At 34.1% G+C, this 17583-nt stretch overlaps 1 protein-coding gene across 1 annotated transcript; it reads right to left on the bottom strand.

The window, feature by feature from the left end:
• Positions 1-766: 766 nt before the first annotated feature.
• Positions 767-15872, bottom strand: chmp4ba (charged multivesicular body protein 4Ba). The gene is made up of 5 exons (XM_056460514.1): positions 15530-15872; positions 9706-9883; positions 6922-7036; positions 3781-3901; positions 767-2051 (listed from the first exon to the last, which is right to left on the bottom strand). The coding sequence occupies exons 1-5, from the start codon at positions 15711-15713 to the stop codon at positions 1987-1989; spliced, it is 663 nt and encodes a 220-aa protein (XP_056316489.1). The 5' UTR covers positions 15714-15872; the 3' UTR covers positions 767-1986.
• Positions 15873-17583: the final 1711 nt, after the last annotated feature.

Below are 17583 nucleotides of genomic sequence, written 5' to 3'. Positions count from 1 at the left end.
TTTGTTATTAACTACATAATGAGAAAGAAGCCTTTAGTGGAGTAGAAAATGTACTTATTTTACTCACCTGGCTTTTGAAGGAAATTAGCTATTTCTTTTTCGACCTAGTTGTGATATTGCTTAGATGACACGTCAAACAGACATGAGTGCTCCTGCCAAATTTACACTAGTTTTTCCTTCATTTCTTCAGTCCAAATAGACCGAAAATGAGCACTTTTAACCTCTCCCACAACCTCCCTCTGGCCTGCAGATACCCATACTAGTGGATGCTGCTCTCTTATAGGCTGTAGGTGATCGCTGATGTTATTTTCAATCAGAACACATTTCACACGGCATGATTTTGAATCGCCGACAGCTCCAGATATTTAGCATGTCAAATATCTCACAGGTGTCTGTAGGAGCACCGATGGTCGGTACGGGCCCTATTACAACATTTTGATTTTTGGGTTTTGTCGCAGATGAAAGAGAAGAGCGGGGTTTGGGGGGAGAGAGGGTGATTGGAGGGCCCCAAATAGTATCATTGGCGATTCTCTCAGATTGCGTCTTTGATAGTTCATACTGTGTGATTGTTTCTCAGGTGAACGAGCACAGATTTGCCTGTGATTTCAGGCGTTTGTCTGCGATTTCTCAAAACCCGTCGGCCAGTCAAAACTGAGGCTAAAATCATGCAGTTGGAACTCTGCATTAGTAATCAAAACACAAAAAAACAGAGACGTCAAATAGTCAAATAATAAAAAGAAAATAGAAACAAACGTCCAGAGAAATGTTAATTTTGGCAAAACTTTAATGTAGGTGTAAGATTGAAAGGCAGAAGAGGACAAAATAAACGAGAGTCAAAAAGACAAACGAAGGATACGGATGAAACATTGGGAGTCTGATAAATAAACTCAGTTACGTGTTCAGCGCTTATATACCCTTTCTAAAATATTCAATACTCAAATGCGTAATAGACTCTTTCAGGAACGGAAAAATGAATCAAAACCACTTCACCAGAAAATCATAATAGTTCACTCTGTAAAATAAAGCATGATATTAACTTAATCTGTGCCGTCTGTCCTTATACAAACAGTCCTGAATGCATCCGCACCACAAAAATAAACCAATAATCTGAAATCTACAACAAACCAAACCTTTTTTCCACTCTAACACAACACCCATTTCAAGAAACCACTCCTAATGTCAAGACATCTTTGCGTTTTTTCTGAAATATCCCAAATACAGTACACGTTTCTGGAGTCAAGAGCCCTATTTGATAGGAATCTCATGCTTTCGGGATAGCGTAAACCATCATGCCGTTAAAGAGAGACATTATTTACAGTAAAATCCTTTCTGTTGCATCATGACTCAAACTTGATGCACGTTCAAGAGGTGATAAAGACCTTTTCCTCCACCTCAAGTCTTATATTCATTAAGACTAAGTGCTGATTTGGGGCGTCTTGTTGAGAAGCACCAGCACTTTTATCACCATCTGAAACGCTTGATGCGAAAAAGGGTGTGCAGTGCTTTTAAAAAATGTGTGCATGTGAATAGAGGAACTCATAATACACCACACGTTCCCTTCAATAAACATGACAGACTGCTACAGACATTTTCCCCTGCGTGCAAAGGGTGTGTGTGTTGGTTTTTCAGTTTCCTCGTGAAGCGGGATTGAAATGATGACTACTTTTATAGGTAACGGAGGGCCGTACGAACACAGACACTCATCTACAACAAGACTTTCTTTCCTTTCCTGTCAGAAGAGTCCGAAGTTGAGGCGCAATCTCAGACTTGAGTAGATGAGTGTGTTGATTGTAGGCTTGGCGGAGAGTTTAGATTTTCTCTTGTGGGTGTTTATATATTTACCTATTTTAGACACAGAGATGTCAAACTGTAACATACTGTAGAGTCCTTCCTGGGTCCTTTAATAACAGGTATTGGAGTGAGGTTTATGCCTTGTATCGTGTGTATGGGTTGTTTTTTTGTTTTTTCTGTGAAGTAATGCGAGCATTAATTGGCAGCCCAAGCCTCCAGGTCTTTCATGTCATCCTCATCCTCTTCTTCTTTCTTCTTCGCTGCAGACACACAATACACATGCATTTAGTAAAAGACACTATAAACACATTTGCAGGAGTCTAACAGAACAATTTAAAGGGAGTAGAACTTAATTAATGCCACAATTTAAAGAGCACTTATGATGAAAATTAACTTTTGTAAGCTGTTTGGACAGAACTGTGTGTAGGTATAGTGTGTCCACAGTCATATTTAAGTGATAAAACCCAACAAGTCTCTTTTTTTTTAATTTTCTGACGTTAAAATAGGATCCAAATCACAGTGATTTTGAGGCACATCGCTGAGTCATACCTGCCAACACTTCCGTTTTTTCCCGGGAGTCTCCCGTATTTCAGACCCATCTCCCACCACCCTCCCGTTTTGTTATTTCTCTTGGAAAACTCCCTTAATTTCACACGGCCACATCCACCTCACCCCCCAGGTCCTCAGGTTTTTGGTAAAGTCTGTAACACCCCTGGGTTGCCAACTTTGATATAGTATCTGATCGCAGCAGCCACCCGAAAACCGGTCCATACTACAGTTCCTAACACCCCAGTACAGTTACTAACCTGGTTCTCAACAGTGTTATTTAGACACCTCACATTCTACATTATATAATAAATAATCTGATGGGTATTTTGAGCTAAAACTTTACAGACACATTCTGGAGACACCAAAGGCTTATCTTACATCTTGTATAAGGGGTAAAAAAGGTGCCATTTAAGTGAAACTTATGATTGTAGGTAAATGGCTGCAATTAACTGCCTTTTTTCCCTGTGTGTGTTTTTGGCTGTTTGCAGCGTTCTTCTACAACTACTATCATAGCATGTCAAGTGCAAAATGGGCTAAGACTTTCTTTTTGGGGTGTTAAATAATAGTGCAAATACCTGACAACCAAAAACTTCATAAATGACAGTTATTTCAATTACTCTCAGACACATTAACACTTTATGTGCTGCTGAGAATGTTTTCATCCACTCTGGGGTGATTTTGAGTCTTAATTTGGCCACAACTTTCTCTGTTTCCTCAAATGGAATGATTTTTGGTGACAAATCTTATTTTGACACATATTCTGGGAAAATGTTCAATATTCAAAAATATTCAAAAACTGAACAACGCTCCCATTGTCCCATTGACTTCCATTATAATGACATTTTTGATTGCAAAAGTTGTTAGCTCTCAGAACACAGTAAGTGTATTTACACACATTATAATTTGCTTCTATACCAATAGAACTCCAGATAACAACCAGAAACTTTTTTGCACAACCCTATCTAAAGGGTTATTTATGTAAAAATGACAAATATTATCTCTTTCCAACAGGGAAAAACATCAACAATCAAGAATGCATGATTATGGCATCATGGCTTTGCAATAAAAAATGTCATTATAATGGAAATCAATGGGGCAAAAACAGCCATGAACATAATGAAAGTGAAAAAAATCTGCACAATACACACAAGTTGAATACATGCATAGATCCTGAGGCCACACTTTGAAGTTTTGGCACCTTATGTTTGAATAAAAGAAAAATGTGATTGCCTTTGCTAACCTTTACTAATAAATAAAATGTTTCCAGGTTTATTGAAATACTCTCCTCCAATATGCAGTATTTTATGTCTGAATGGGAATCTCCAACAAAAGGCACATGTAATGTAGGTCAGAGACAAAATTTGACACTTTACCAAATTTAATGGTATTTTTTGGATGCCACAATAAGAGTTGCCTTGCTTTGGAGTGTGTGTTTAATACCTGGTCTGGATGGTAAAGACGTTGAGGGGACGTTTGGCAGTGGTACATTATCTCCGATCTCCAGAAGGTTCTTGTCCAACTCTTCCTGCTCCAGTTCCTCCAGTTCAGCTAACAGCTCATCCTGAAACAAGATGCAGTCTGTTAATACCAAGAATTTTCAAATCTGACTAACAACAGGCTACTCCATACTAGAAACAAGTTAATCCACACTAAAATCATGCTAGCAACATGCTCCATACTTTTCCAAACTGTTTCAAACAAAACAAACTCCTTCCAACAGGCTTTCTCAAGCCACCATAAAGTTTGCCTTCAAACATTAATATCTAAAATCTGACCCCCTCTACAGCCTTTTGCATTTTTCATTTCATTTAATTTTTATTTATTTTTTCTTTTTTAAAAGATTTACCTCAGCAGTTTTGCATTTATTAGAATAGGACAGCATTTAGACAGTATTCTGCATTTGAAAAGGTCAGGGAGCCGGGACTTGACCATGGAACACCCCAAGAACAATGACACTATATGTCAGACCAGGGATGTCGCTAGATCAAATTTACTGGGGCACGTGACAATGCGAGTCCCGGTAGTTGACATGCGCACCAAAAAAGCAGGCTACTTGCTTGTTACGCCCCGCTCATGCATTGTTAAACCGGCGTAACAACCTTTTTTGTAAAACTAAAACTTAAAACAAAAATTTAAACAATATGATCTTACCAAGCATGCCTCCTGATAGATTTTTTGTATGAAGCAAAAAGGAGGGATGAAGAGTCAGAAAAGTAAGACTTAAACCTAATTCTCTGCCATGTGTCAAGTCTAAGACAACAGATAATTCTTTTTTAACACATTTTATTAACACATCTTTTTTGTATTTTATTGAATTGTATATAGAGTTTATTCAAATTAAATACCTATGCAAAAGATTTCCTAAATGATCTTAGCATATCACTCCAGTTGTCTTAACATTGTTTTCCAGTTACATTTAAGATTATTTAGAATAATAATTGTATAATAATAAGAATACTTTTATTTATAATAATTTTTTTAAAATGTATATATAGTGTACTTATATATAGTGTACATATATACATACACACACACACACACACACACACACATACACATATATATATATATCTCTACTGCGTGCCCCAGTAGAGCTTTTTGTCTAGCAACGCCCCTGTGTCAGACTCTGTTCACTGACCATGAGGCTAACTGTATTTAACATAGACAATCGTAAATGTTTCTTGAGCATGTGACACTGAAACTAGAGTAAGGATGCTGAAAACTCAACTTTGACTCAAAAGGAATAAAATACAATTAAACATTAAAAATGAAAGTGTGAATTTCTATATTTTTTCCACAATACTGTTGATGTTACTATATAATTTACTGTATCCTACCGAAAATGTTCCAAAATTATGCAAAGAATGACCCTAAATTATTAAATAGTAGCCTATACCAAAAATGTAGTGTATGTTTTACATAAAAAAATGAATCTAAATGTGTTTTGGCACAGATATGTGTTAAATAAGCAAGATGTCATTGATTAATGCATTTATGTCATGTGGCACTATATGACTTTCTAACCATGTCATAAAGTACTTCACAAATGCACTGGACCCCTTCACACCTGCATTTATAATCAGGGTTTCTGCAGATTTCACAAAGTCAAATTTAAAGGGCACCTAGGTTAGCCCTTTTTCAGATTTAATATGAGTCTTTTGTGTCTCCAGAATGTATCTGTAAAGTTTAAGCTCAAAACACCCATATACCTTTTATAAGTTTCTATTTTACACCTTTTAGCATCAGGTAGCAGTTTTATTGTACTGCGCCTTTAAGGCTAGTCCTCCCCGCCGACCATTTCTACATGCCTTTCAGCATGCCTTAATCTCCTCCCTCGGCTGCCACTTTACCAATGAGTATTTGATGTATTTGTTGTGGAGTTGCAACGATGTGTCACACACAATGTCGTTACAAAGTTCACGCACACACACAGATACACACACACACACAGACAGCGCGAACATGCACACACAGACAGCGCGTTGAGCTTTGCACTCTTTTTGACCGCAAATGTGTCAGGATACAGGTTAATATCCACTGCTGTATGAATATCTGTCATGTTAATGTACAAAATAAACCTGATTTAACGTCCACAAACCGGGATTGAAGCGTCTTCTTTTATAATTGTTCTGACACGCGGCTGTGGTGATAAAGCTGAAGTAAATTGCTGTACTTCATTACACACATGCTCCGTTTTAAAACATTTTAAACTTGTAAAACTCACTCTTGATCCTGTTTGATGATGATTGATGATCCTAGCAAAATGAACAAACCTTTTATTCCCGGTTGCTTTGCGCACGCCCTGTCTTGTTGATATGATTATACACGTGACTACCTGGACATGGTAATACGCGCAGCTGTCAATCAATTCGGTGGGCGGAGGGGATCGCACTCCTACATCAAGTTGCGGTCAGTCTGAAAACTGATCCAATTGGTCCACCGTTTTTATGTTGTTAAATTGGAAGAAAAAAGGACTGGGTGTGCTTATATCACCCCTATATGACGGTCTATATACTAACCTTACACATATGTCTGTCCAAACAGCTTTAAAAGCTTATTTTTCCCCATAGGTGCCCTTTAAGACATTAAGACCATTAAAAATGACATTTCAGACTTGTACAGGACTTTTTTATTTTTATATAATATTATTATTTGTTATTTCTTAGCCAGATGTTTTAATAAATTGTCAAAACAAGTAAAGTCTAGTTGTATACATACACATCTTCAATAAAACAGATCTTTAAAAACTATAATAAACTATATGTATACACAACAGACTGTCCAGGTCAGTGTCCTCACCATATATGGACTATAAATACACAGAGAACTTGTAAAGAAATATTATTATAAGGACGATAATTAAACTATATTGTAAATAGAGTTATAAACAGAGTTGTGTTAAAAGTTCTATAGAGATGGATTGTTGGTGATTGGATGCGTGCTGGGTTGCTTTACACCTGTTTACAATTATTTAAGACTTTTTAAGACCCCACGGACACCCTGATAATAAACACAGGTGCAAATTGTGAAAGTAAATGGAAATAATCTGAAAGCGGTGAGGTTTGCATCTTTTACTCTTACCTCATCAAATTCCTCTCCAAACCCGACAGGTTTGGAGATGGCGTCTGAAATTTCTTGTGCCAGCTCCTGCTGTTCTGTGATGTCCTGCATGAGTTCATCCACTTTGTCGATGTCCCTGAAAGTACACAAGTAAGATACTGAATCACAATGGTTATGATAATCTATGCAAATATATTTAGGAAGTATTCCTAAAATAATAGTTTTTAGTGACACCAGTGGCCTCTAAGTGAACTATCAGCTCATGCTTGTACTTGAGCACAAGCATGATTCAATACCCTGATATACTCATGGACAAGTTGTTTTTTTAAGATCATTGATTATTGGAAATATTTTGGACATTCAGATAGCATGCACGATGCTGAGAGTGATGTTTTGATCAAATATGTAAATATGTGAGAAAACAGACAGAAGTGAGAGAAACTACAGTTAAAGGAAGCATCTGATCACAACAATACAGAGATGTTTGCATAAGTTCTGCAATTCACAGACATCATGTCGACAGATGAGCTCATTAAAATGACTCTGTTCTGTAATTAAAATAAATGTAAGACTACAGTTCAGCTAAGTGAAACTGTATGAAATTATCTGTTTCTTTGCACAACACTTTGAGAACACAGGACAGCTCTATCCTGAACATTATATGCATTTTTTTCAGGTGTAAAAAGGTAACACTGGGTGTTTTTCCCTTTTCTGGCTTTCATACACAGCAAAAAAAATGCTTTTGTTTTGTTTTTAGTCCAAATATCTAAAAATTGTTAAATCAATAGGCATTTTCTTAAAAAATATATATTGTCTTGTTTTAAGAAATAATCTGCCAAAATTAAGGAAGTTTTTCCATAAAACAAGCAATATAATCTGCCAATGGGGTAAGCAAAATAAAAAGTTTTGCTTGTTTCATTTTAAAAAACTCACTTAAGTTAAGCAAGAAAGGGAGTTTTGTAGTGTAATTTGAGTCAAAGTCTTGTTTTGTCAAAGTTTTCTTCCATACTGCTTTGTAATAAAGCAATTAAAGTAATAATTCACCTAAAACTAAAAATGATTTCATCATTTACTCATGCTTTAAATGTTCCAAACCTGTTTGAGTTGATTTCATCTGTTGAATACCAAATTACTATTTAAAAGAAAGCTGGAACCTGGAACCATTGACTTCCATTCGTATTTGTTTTAATGCTGATTATCAATAGTTACCCATTTTTTTTAATCTTTCTTCAGAGTATCTTCTTTTGTGTTCATTAGAAAAAAAAAAGAAACTCATAAAGATTTGGAACCACTAGAGAGAGAGAGAGAGAGAGAGAGAGAGAGAGAGAGAGAGAGAGAGAGAGAGAGAGAGAGAGAGAGAGTAAAAAGACCATGGGTCTGATCTTAACTTCTTTTTAGACAGGTGTGAAAATTCAAACCCTCACCTAAATATTCCTAAAACTAAGGAGATGGTTATTAATTTTCTCATCCTATTAACAAACGCATCCTGCATTAATTAATGGGGAGCAAAAAAATTATAAATATGTGGGTGTGATGTTGGACAATAAACTTAAATGGGCTGCATGGACGGACTGTATGAAGAAAAAGTTTTAACAGAGAATGTACTTCTCAAAGGAACCATTGTCTTTAATGTTGACAACACATTGTTGATCATGTTTTATAGTGCTTTATTGAAAGTATCGCAACATTTTTTGTGATCTGTTGGTATGCAAATGAAGCCCAGAAGAGGTCACTGGGGAAGGTGGTACAACAGCCAGTAAGATGTTGGGAATAAAACTAAAGAGTATTGATAGTATACACAAAGAAAGAGTGTTTAATAAGGCTATCATAATTGTTATTGATCCATCCTTTATCATACATGTTCAAACAGTTACCATCAGGTAGTCGATATCGTGTTCCCAGATGCGTAACAAATTTAATTCCTCTTCTCTCAGTGGCAGTTGATGGCCAGTATAATGGATATTTATTTAAAGTAGGGGTACCATAGTACTTCAGGTTTTTAAATGATTTATTTACATCAATGCCAAATGGGAAATTGTCAGATGTCTCTGTGAGTGTACACTGCAAATGAAATCTCCCTACAAAGACAAATAAAGTTAACTAATTTACATAGTGCTTAAATTGTGGATTTTTGGGTGAACTATGCCTTCAAGACATACACATACTAACAATCGAAGTCAGAATTATTAGCCCTCCTGAATAATTAGCTCCCCTGTAGTCCCCCCCCCCCCCATTTTTGTTCAACAGAAAGCAGATTTTTCTCAACACATTTCTAAACATAATAGTTTTAATAACTCATTTCTAATTACTTTATTTTTGCCATGATGACAGTAAATAATATTTGACTAGATATTTTTCAAGATACTAATATTCAGCTTAAAGTGACACTTTAAGGCTTAACTAAGTTATAAGGACCATTTGAGTAATTAGGCAAATTGTTGTATAAAGTGGTTTGTTCTGTAGACAATTGGAAAAAATATTCGCTATGAGGCTTAAAATATTGACCTTAAAATGTTTTTTAAAAAAATGAAAAACTGCTTTTATTCTAGCCAAAATAAAACAAATCAGACTTTCTCCAGAAGAAAAAATATTATAGGAATTACTGTGAAAAATTCCTGAATCTGTTAAACATCATCTGGAATATATTTGAAAAAGGAATAATAATAATAGTTTTGACTTCAACATTTAGCTATTTTAACAATTCATTTCTTTATGTTCTTGTACTTGCAATCTGCATAAACACAAACCCAGGCAGAGAGGAACAGAGCAAAAAAAAAAAGTGATAAGAGCCGAGAAACTCCTCACATGTTGTCGTGTGCCGCCTTCATGGCCTTGGCAGCGTAGCCCATGTTTTTGATGACCTCGGTGTTGGTGTGTGCGTTTTCTAGCGCCTCCCGCTGGAACTCAATGGTGGAAAGAGTGCCGTCAATCTGAGCTAACTGCTTCTCATAGCGCTTCTTACGCTTCAAGGCCTGTAGTGCCGCTGTTTCAACAAGAAAAACCAAGGTAAATAGAATTATTAAAGCAGAAAATGGGAGAACTTAGTAAATGCATTGCATAATACTGCACAATTTAATTAAGGGTCATTTGATTTAAAGTTATTTAATTTTCTCAGTACACTGAAAAAAAAATATTCAAAGATGATTCTTTACATTTACTCAATTTTTTACGTTAAGTGGTTGTAAACAATTTATTTGGGCTGAATTTAAACAAACAAATTAAGTTGAACATTATTAAATTAAATTTGTTTGTTTAAATTCAACACAAATAAATTGTTTGCAATAGTTTTGCATGCAACACTTTTTTCAGTGTAAGAGTCATGAATTCGCAGCTCCTGATATTGCTCTGTAACATCACTTTGATATGATCGTTTTCACAGAAAATAAATGTTTATGATAAATTTAGTTTGACACTGTAAAAAAAAAAAGATCTGGGTTAATATTTGATGCCAACCTTACATTTGAACCACAGTAAAGATCTTTTTTTTTTCATCTGAGAAACACTGCCAAATTTTGTCCCATGCTGACAATTTCCACTGCTGAAAAATGAATTAACACCTTTGCGGATAAAATCTATGGGGGAAATCAGGCATTCTATTCATTGCCACTTAAATTGTCGAACTCTCTGCCCTCTAATATACAGAACGTAGAATTCCTTGGAGTTTGCATGTTCTCACCGTGTTGGCCTGGCTTTCATCTGGGTGCTCTGGTTTCCCCCACAGTCCAAAGACATGCGCTATAGGTGATTTGGGTAAACTAAATTGGCTGTAGAGTGTGAGTGTGAATGATATGCTGGATTACACGCTGTGTAAAACATATGCTGGATAAGTTGGCGGTTCATTCCACCGTTGCCACCCCTAATGACTAAGCTGAAAAAATATTAAATCGAAATGTAAAAAAATGAGCATTTACTAATTTGACCAAAAACTAAAACAGTACATTAGTGAAACAAAAATATGATGGTAGTAGTTGCTCTTAGGCCTAACAGAGATGTTTTTTTGGTCTTTTTGGAATTTAAAATCCCAAACCTTTACTAAACAATGATTAGAGGTGTCATATCAACAAGCAGAACATACAACAGCAGATGTGGAAAGAAGACAACAGCAGCTGTGTTTGTGCAATGTATGGAATGTAATCTGAATTTATCAGGTTTGCTATGCAATAAAACCCCAGTCAGACTCTTACATCACATGCGCGCTCAGAGAGGCCATTCAAAAGACGTCACATGACATAAAAATAATGCATGTCATACACTTTTTTCCATGACAGTACTGGAACTGTAAACTATGACAAAAGCCCAGTCCCACAAGCCAGCCAGCAGTTGTGTCCCAGCAGCAGCAGCAGCCCATATAGGATAATCAGATCAATTATTGATTAACTCTGTTCTGGGGACTTTAAATGTAGAGTTGTGTTACAGGCCCTACAACCTAGATGGCTCTTTAATGTGGCCCTAAAATAATTTATGGATTTTGGCCTCGATTTAGACAGTTCTGGAAGGACAAAACAACCTTCTAAATATATTTTTAGTAATTGTGTTTACATTATAATACATTTTCACTGTCTGAAAGACTTTAATACTGATCTATGACAAGGTTTTTATTTTATATTTTTAAGGCAATCAGTTTTAGTTTATTTTTAAATAGTATTAGCATTGAAATAGCTGCCAGAAAGAAACATGATTGATTTACACTAACAGTTTACAAAACAGCAACATTAACGATATATTAATAAATATAGAATAAACACATAAAAAGAAAGAAACCGATTTTAAAAGCTTCAGAATATTTATCATATTCACTTTGGTTTTTGTAAATAAAGCTAAATGTTGGTGGCGCAGTGGGTAACACAATCTGCCTCGGCTAGGTCAGTTGGCATTTCTGTGTGGAGTTTGCATGTTCTCCCCGTGTTCGCATGGGTTTCCTCCGGGTGCTCCGGTTTCCACCACAGTCCAAAGACATGCACTTTGTGAATTGGATAAGCTAAATTGGCCGTAGTGTATGTGTGAATGAGAGTGTGTGTGTGTTTCCCAGTGATGGGTTGCAGCTGGAAGGGCATCCGCTGTGTAAAACATATGCTGGATAATTTGGTGGTTCATTCCACTGTGATGACCTCGGATTAATAAAGGGACAACGCCGAAAAGAAAATGAATGAATTAATGAAGCTAAATATTGTCATGTTTTCATAAACAGAGAGCTGCAATCATGTCCTGGAAGTTAAAAAATAAGTTAAATAATTTTCTCCATAGGGTAATTAATAACAATAAGTGATAAATCTTTAAAAACAGGCCTGTTCTGAGTTTAGAAGCTGCTCATAGATTATGTATGTTTTCATTGAACCCATATGTTTGCATTAATTAAACTACTTTATAAAACAATTGTGTTAAACAGCAAGAGGGAAAAACTACATTACCAATGCTGTGCAGTTAATAAAATCTCTGTATATATATATATATATATATATATATATATATATATATATATATATATATATATATATATATATATATATATATATATATATATATATATATGGATATTTTGGTAAGACTTTATGTTGATGGTCCCATATTGCACATTTTGTTGACTAAATGTTGCATTGCAACTACATGCCAATTACTTCTCATTTGAGTATTAGTAGACAGTCTGCTTAATATCTGCTGATACTGCTTCCTCAACAGACATTTAACTGACTATAAGACACCTTGCAAGTACATGTTTACTTACACTAACCCTAACCCCAACCTTACACTCTACTTAATCTATTGAGAACTTGGCATGTAGATGTTAAAGTTAAATTCAACAAAATGTGTTAAAGGGACCATCAAAACAAAGTGATACCGATAATTTGGTGTAATAGTTTTAAGTTTCTCAGTCCTTTTTTATTCAACTGTTTTATTCATTTATTAAGCTTGGGATTGTAGTTCTTTTTCTCTCTGAAGCAGTAAAGGACAGTCTTACAATTATACATACAGTTGAAGTCAGAATTATTAGCCCCCCTGAATTATTAGCCCCTCTGTTTATTTTTTCCGCCAATTTCTGTTTAACCGAAAGAAGATTGTTTTCAACATTTCTAATAACTGATTTATTTTATTTTTGTCATGATGACAGTAAATAACATTTAACTAGATATTTTTCAAGACACTTCTATACAGCTTAAAGTGACATTTAAAGGTTTAACTAGGTTAATTAGGTTAACTAGGCAGGTTAGAGGAAAATTAGGCAAGTTATTGTAAAACGATGGTTTGTTCTGTAGACAGTTAAAAAAAAAATAGGGGCTAATAATTTTGTCCTTAAAACGGTTCATAAAAATTAAAAACTGCTTTTATTCTAGCCAAAATAAAACAAATAAGACTTTCTCCAGAAGAAAAAATATCATCAGACATACTGTAAAAATTTCATTGCTCTGCTGAACATCATTTGGGAAATATTTAAAAAGGAAAAAAGGGGGGCAAATAATTCTGACTTCAACTGTATAATTATGTGCATTAAATCATAGTTTGTAATGCAGTGATTCTCATCATAGCTGTTTAGTTTGGTTAACAGCTTATAAATCTGGAAATAATTTCAGAAACGGTGCTGCTATCAAAAAAGGTAAGTTGACAATAACATTAAAGAGCTATGAGTCGGCCCACACGGAAGCTGTGCGCGCAGAAATCTTTTTTTGGGTAAATGTGTGTACATTGATATTTATTCTGTTTTTAAATTAATTTCAGTAATATTATTGACTAATAGAAAAACGTTCATATTATTTATTTACAGTACAGTTTGTAAAGTAATATTTTCTGTCTTCTAGTAGATATATTATATAAGAGACCTGCTTTGTTTACCAAAAAAGTGGATCTAATTGAATTTGCATTGTAAACATTAAATAGAAGTTAAAAAGGTATTATTTTTAATCATTCCTCATAAATCCACAGATTCTTTACATAATTCTCTATAGAAATAGCAAAAAAACTGCAGACTCTGTCTGGCCCTAGTTATAAGTAAGCTTTTTTTTTTTTTTTTTTTTAACATATTTTATGTCAACTCTAATTTTAAGTCACTCCAAAATGACAGAGGACATTATCTATAAATTATCTCTGTTCAAAAACCTCAACTGAAGTATTTTAGAAACTACATTTATCCCACAGAACAGATGTGTATCTTCCAACTACCTCTTTTAAAAGATAAGACTAATTAAACACAAGAAATCTGTGCACAGAAATCCGCAGACTTTCACCCCATCATTGAGTCTATTTATTTACTTGTGTAAATGTGTGTACATTTATATTTATTCAGTTTTAACCTGATTTCAGTAATATTATTGACTAATATGAAAATGCAGTTTGTAAAGTCATATTTTCTGTCTTCTAGTAGATGTATTACATGACAGACTTTGTTTACTAAATAAGTGGATCTAATTGGATTTGCATTGTAAACATTAAATAAAAGTTAAAAATGTGCTACTTTTTATGTCATATATTAAGATTTTAGTTACGATACACCCAAAATCATTCCGCATAATCCACAGATTTTTTTTACAAAATTGTCTGCAGAAATAGCAAAAAGCAGCAGATTCTGTCTGACCCTAGCTATAAGCAAGCTTTCTTTGCATAGTTCTTACCCATTATTCTCCATTTTAGATCACTCTAAAATAACAGGACATCATCTATAAATGATCTATGGTCAAAACCTTCAACTGGAGTAATTTAGAAACTACATTTATCACACAGAACATAGGTATATCTACCAATGACCTCTTTTAAAGGATAACACTGACTGGTAGGCCCAAACGGAATCTGTGCACGCAGAAATCCACAGATTTCGGCAGATTTTTATTCTGTTTATTTACGTGTGTAAATGTGTGTACATTGATATTTATTCAGTTTTTATTAATACATAATTTCAGTGATATTATTGACTAATATGAAAATGTTCATATGATTTATTTCCAGTACAGTTTTTAAAGTAATATTTTCTGTCTTTTAGCAGATAAATTATATAAGAGACTTGCTTTGTTTACAAAATATGGAAATCTAATTGGATGTGCATTGTTAAAGAGGTATTATTTTTTTATTTCATATATACGTTTTAGTTATCATACTCCCAAAATCATTCCACATCATCAACACATTTTTTAACAAATCTCTCTGCAGAAATAACTAAATATGTCTGCAGATTCTGTCTGGTTCTGCTAATGAGTAATTCTTCATTTATTTTATAAATAATCCAGGAAAGTCCCAGAGTCAAACGTGACGTACATGTTTGTCATCACCATAGATACTAGACCACTAACGTTAGGCTGGGGCACAGGTGAACTGATGGAGAGCAGTTTTATTTATCCCAGCATCCTAAAATAATACCGTTAGATCAATTTAAGCAAACTATAGTCTTATGTATATAAAAACGTCACGGACGATTTTACATCATAGCCAAAAGAGCTTGTGCTTAGTAAAAGTGTGACTTGCCTAATTAACACTAGTCCGTTAATTGTTTTATCTCTTGTTTATTAGTTTAATACGTTCCACAGACAAAATACATGTATACTTTGTACAAGGCTAAACTAGCAAACACGAGAACCTGCTGTGGCTAACTGCACCGTGTTAACGAGATAATCTAGACGTTACCAGGGTAACCCAGATGACCGCTCACCTCTTTTGTTCTTCGTGCCGTTTTTCTTGGCCGTAAGGAGCTCCTGCTCGATCTTCTTCTCCAGAAACTCCTGCTTCTTGGTCAACATTTCTTCAGTTTCTCGCAGTCGCTGGATTGCCTCCTGAGGGCTTGCAGATTTACCCCCTTTCCCACCGCTACCAAACATCTTCCCGAACAAAGACATGTTTCCCGCGGGTCGACAGCAAGGACTGACAGGAGAGTGGTTTTTGACACTAGGGTAGACTGGTCACCTCGGTGTGGCTTCTGGCTGTCACTGAACCCAACAGGCTTGTTGTTGTTTTCTGCTTCCTCTTCTCCAACTCAGGCCGCATGACATCATCACGTCACGGGAAAGTGACTCACGTCATGACGTATCGAAACGTTTCCGCTCTGTCACGCTGTATTACAAATGTGAGGTGGTAAAGAAATGAATATTGTACAAAGGCAGTGTATGTATATCAGCACTTTCTGTTTGTTCTCCTAAACCTGAACAGAACTCGGTTTTATCTGTTTCTCTGGATTTAAGCCTAATAATCACAAAATTAGACCTTTAATCTTAACAGAAAATATGTCTACACCATATGTTATTTTTATTGGAACAATATCTTTAATAATATAAACCGGACTCAAGTATGGTCATTACCTCAATTTTTTTAATTACAGATAAGTCTAAAGAAATATAATTTAAATTACTTCATAGAGTTTATCCTACAAAATTATTTCTACAAAAATTAAAAATTGATATTGAATTAGCATGCTGTTTTTATGAAAGCTTTAATGGAACTATTTCACATTTATTTTGGTCTTGCCAATATACTAGACTTTTTGGATTAATGCTGAAGCTTTTATTGCTCATAATATTTTAAAATCATTTTCCTTATCTTATAAACATGTGATTTTGGGTTATTATGTTAAGGATCACTCTTTAAAAGATGCTAGTTTTATTATAAACTTTATTTTATTACTATGTAAATTTCACATACATATATCCAAGTTTGTCAAAAGCAAACCTCTCTTCGTGATGCTAGAAAAAGAGATTCAAATGTATATAAAAGTGATTTTCAAGTCTAAAAATAGAAAAGCAATTAAAACAATTAATATTTGCTCCTCCTTTAACATTTTTACATAAAAATGTTTGTATATATGCATTTCCTGTAGTAAAAGTGCATTAATAACTCTTGTTAAGAACTAAAATTGGCGTGATATATTTGTATGTAATTTGATAATTATGTGCCCTCTCCTCTTTGTTTTTCTTTCTTTCTTCTCTTCTTCTTTAATTTCTTTTTTTTCTCACTTATTTCATTCTTGTTAAGAAATGTAAAGTGATTTTACTGTATAAGAAAACTTTTTAAGAAATCTTGTTAATTAAAAAAAAGAAAAAAAGAAAGAAATTAATTTTAAATGATACCTCTTTAATTTAAATTGTTATAAAAAAAAAAACGTCTGTGAATCTTAAAAGTCTCGTTCCAGTTAACATCTTAAAATTGTGATCTCTAATAACCAATGGCTGAAGAAACATTGACAATCCGGCAAATCATTCTAATTATTATTACATTTTTCTTTTATATTTATACCTTCCAATTTAGGACTTAAATCTAAATTTGTATTTTGAACTTTTTCTAATAATTTCTTACCTGTGCACGATAAAAGAAACAAAAAATGCCAAAGCAAAAAGAACTGTTAAGTATTTTAAAGCCTTAAATTTAGTATTTTGAATAATTGTAATTTTTTTCTTTTCTTCTTATATTGTATTTGTTTTGATGTCAATATAATGTTGTTATTGCCCTCGTATGTTCTGTGTTTTAAAATTGCAATAAAAAAAAAAAAAGAAATACATTTTGGGATATTTTAGGTATGATAATGTGAAGAACGAAGTTTTTGATTAAATCTATTGATTTTGCTGATTAAGCTTCATATTCATAAATGTACATTTTGCAAAGTCATGTTTTGCAGTGCTTTTATAAAAAAGGCCAATTAAACTGTACAATGTGTTTTATTAAAACAATAAAAAAGGAAAAAAACGAAAATGTATAAATAAATTAATAAATAAATCC

Source organism: Danio aesculapii, chromosome 6 (assembly GCF_903798145.1).
Source record: "Danio aesculapii chromosome 6, fDanAes4.1, whole genome shotgun sequence".
Lineage (NCBI taxonomy): Eukaryota > Metazoa > Chordata > Actinopteri > Cypriniformes > Danionidae > Danio > Danio aesculapii.
The sequence above is the reverse complement of the archived record's forward strand: the minus strand, read 5'-3'. Positions and strand labels throughout refer to the sequence as shown.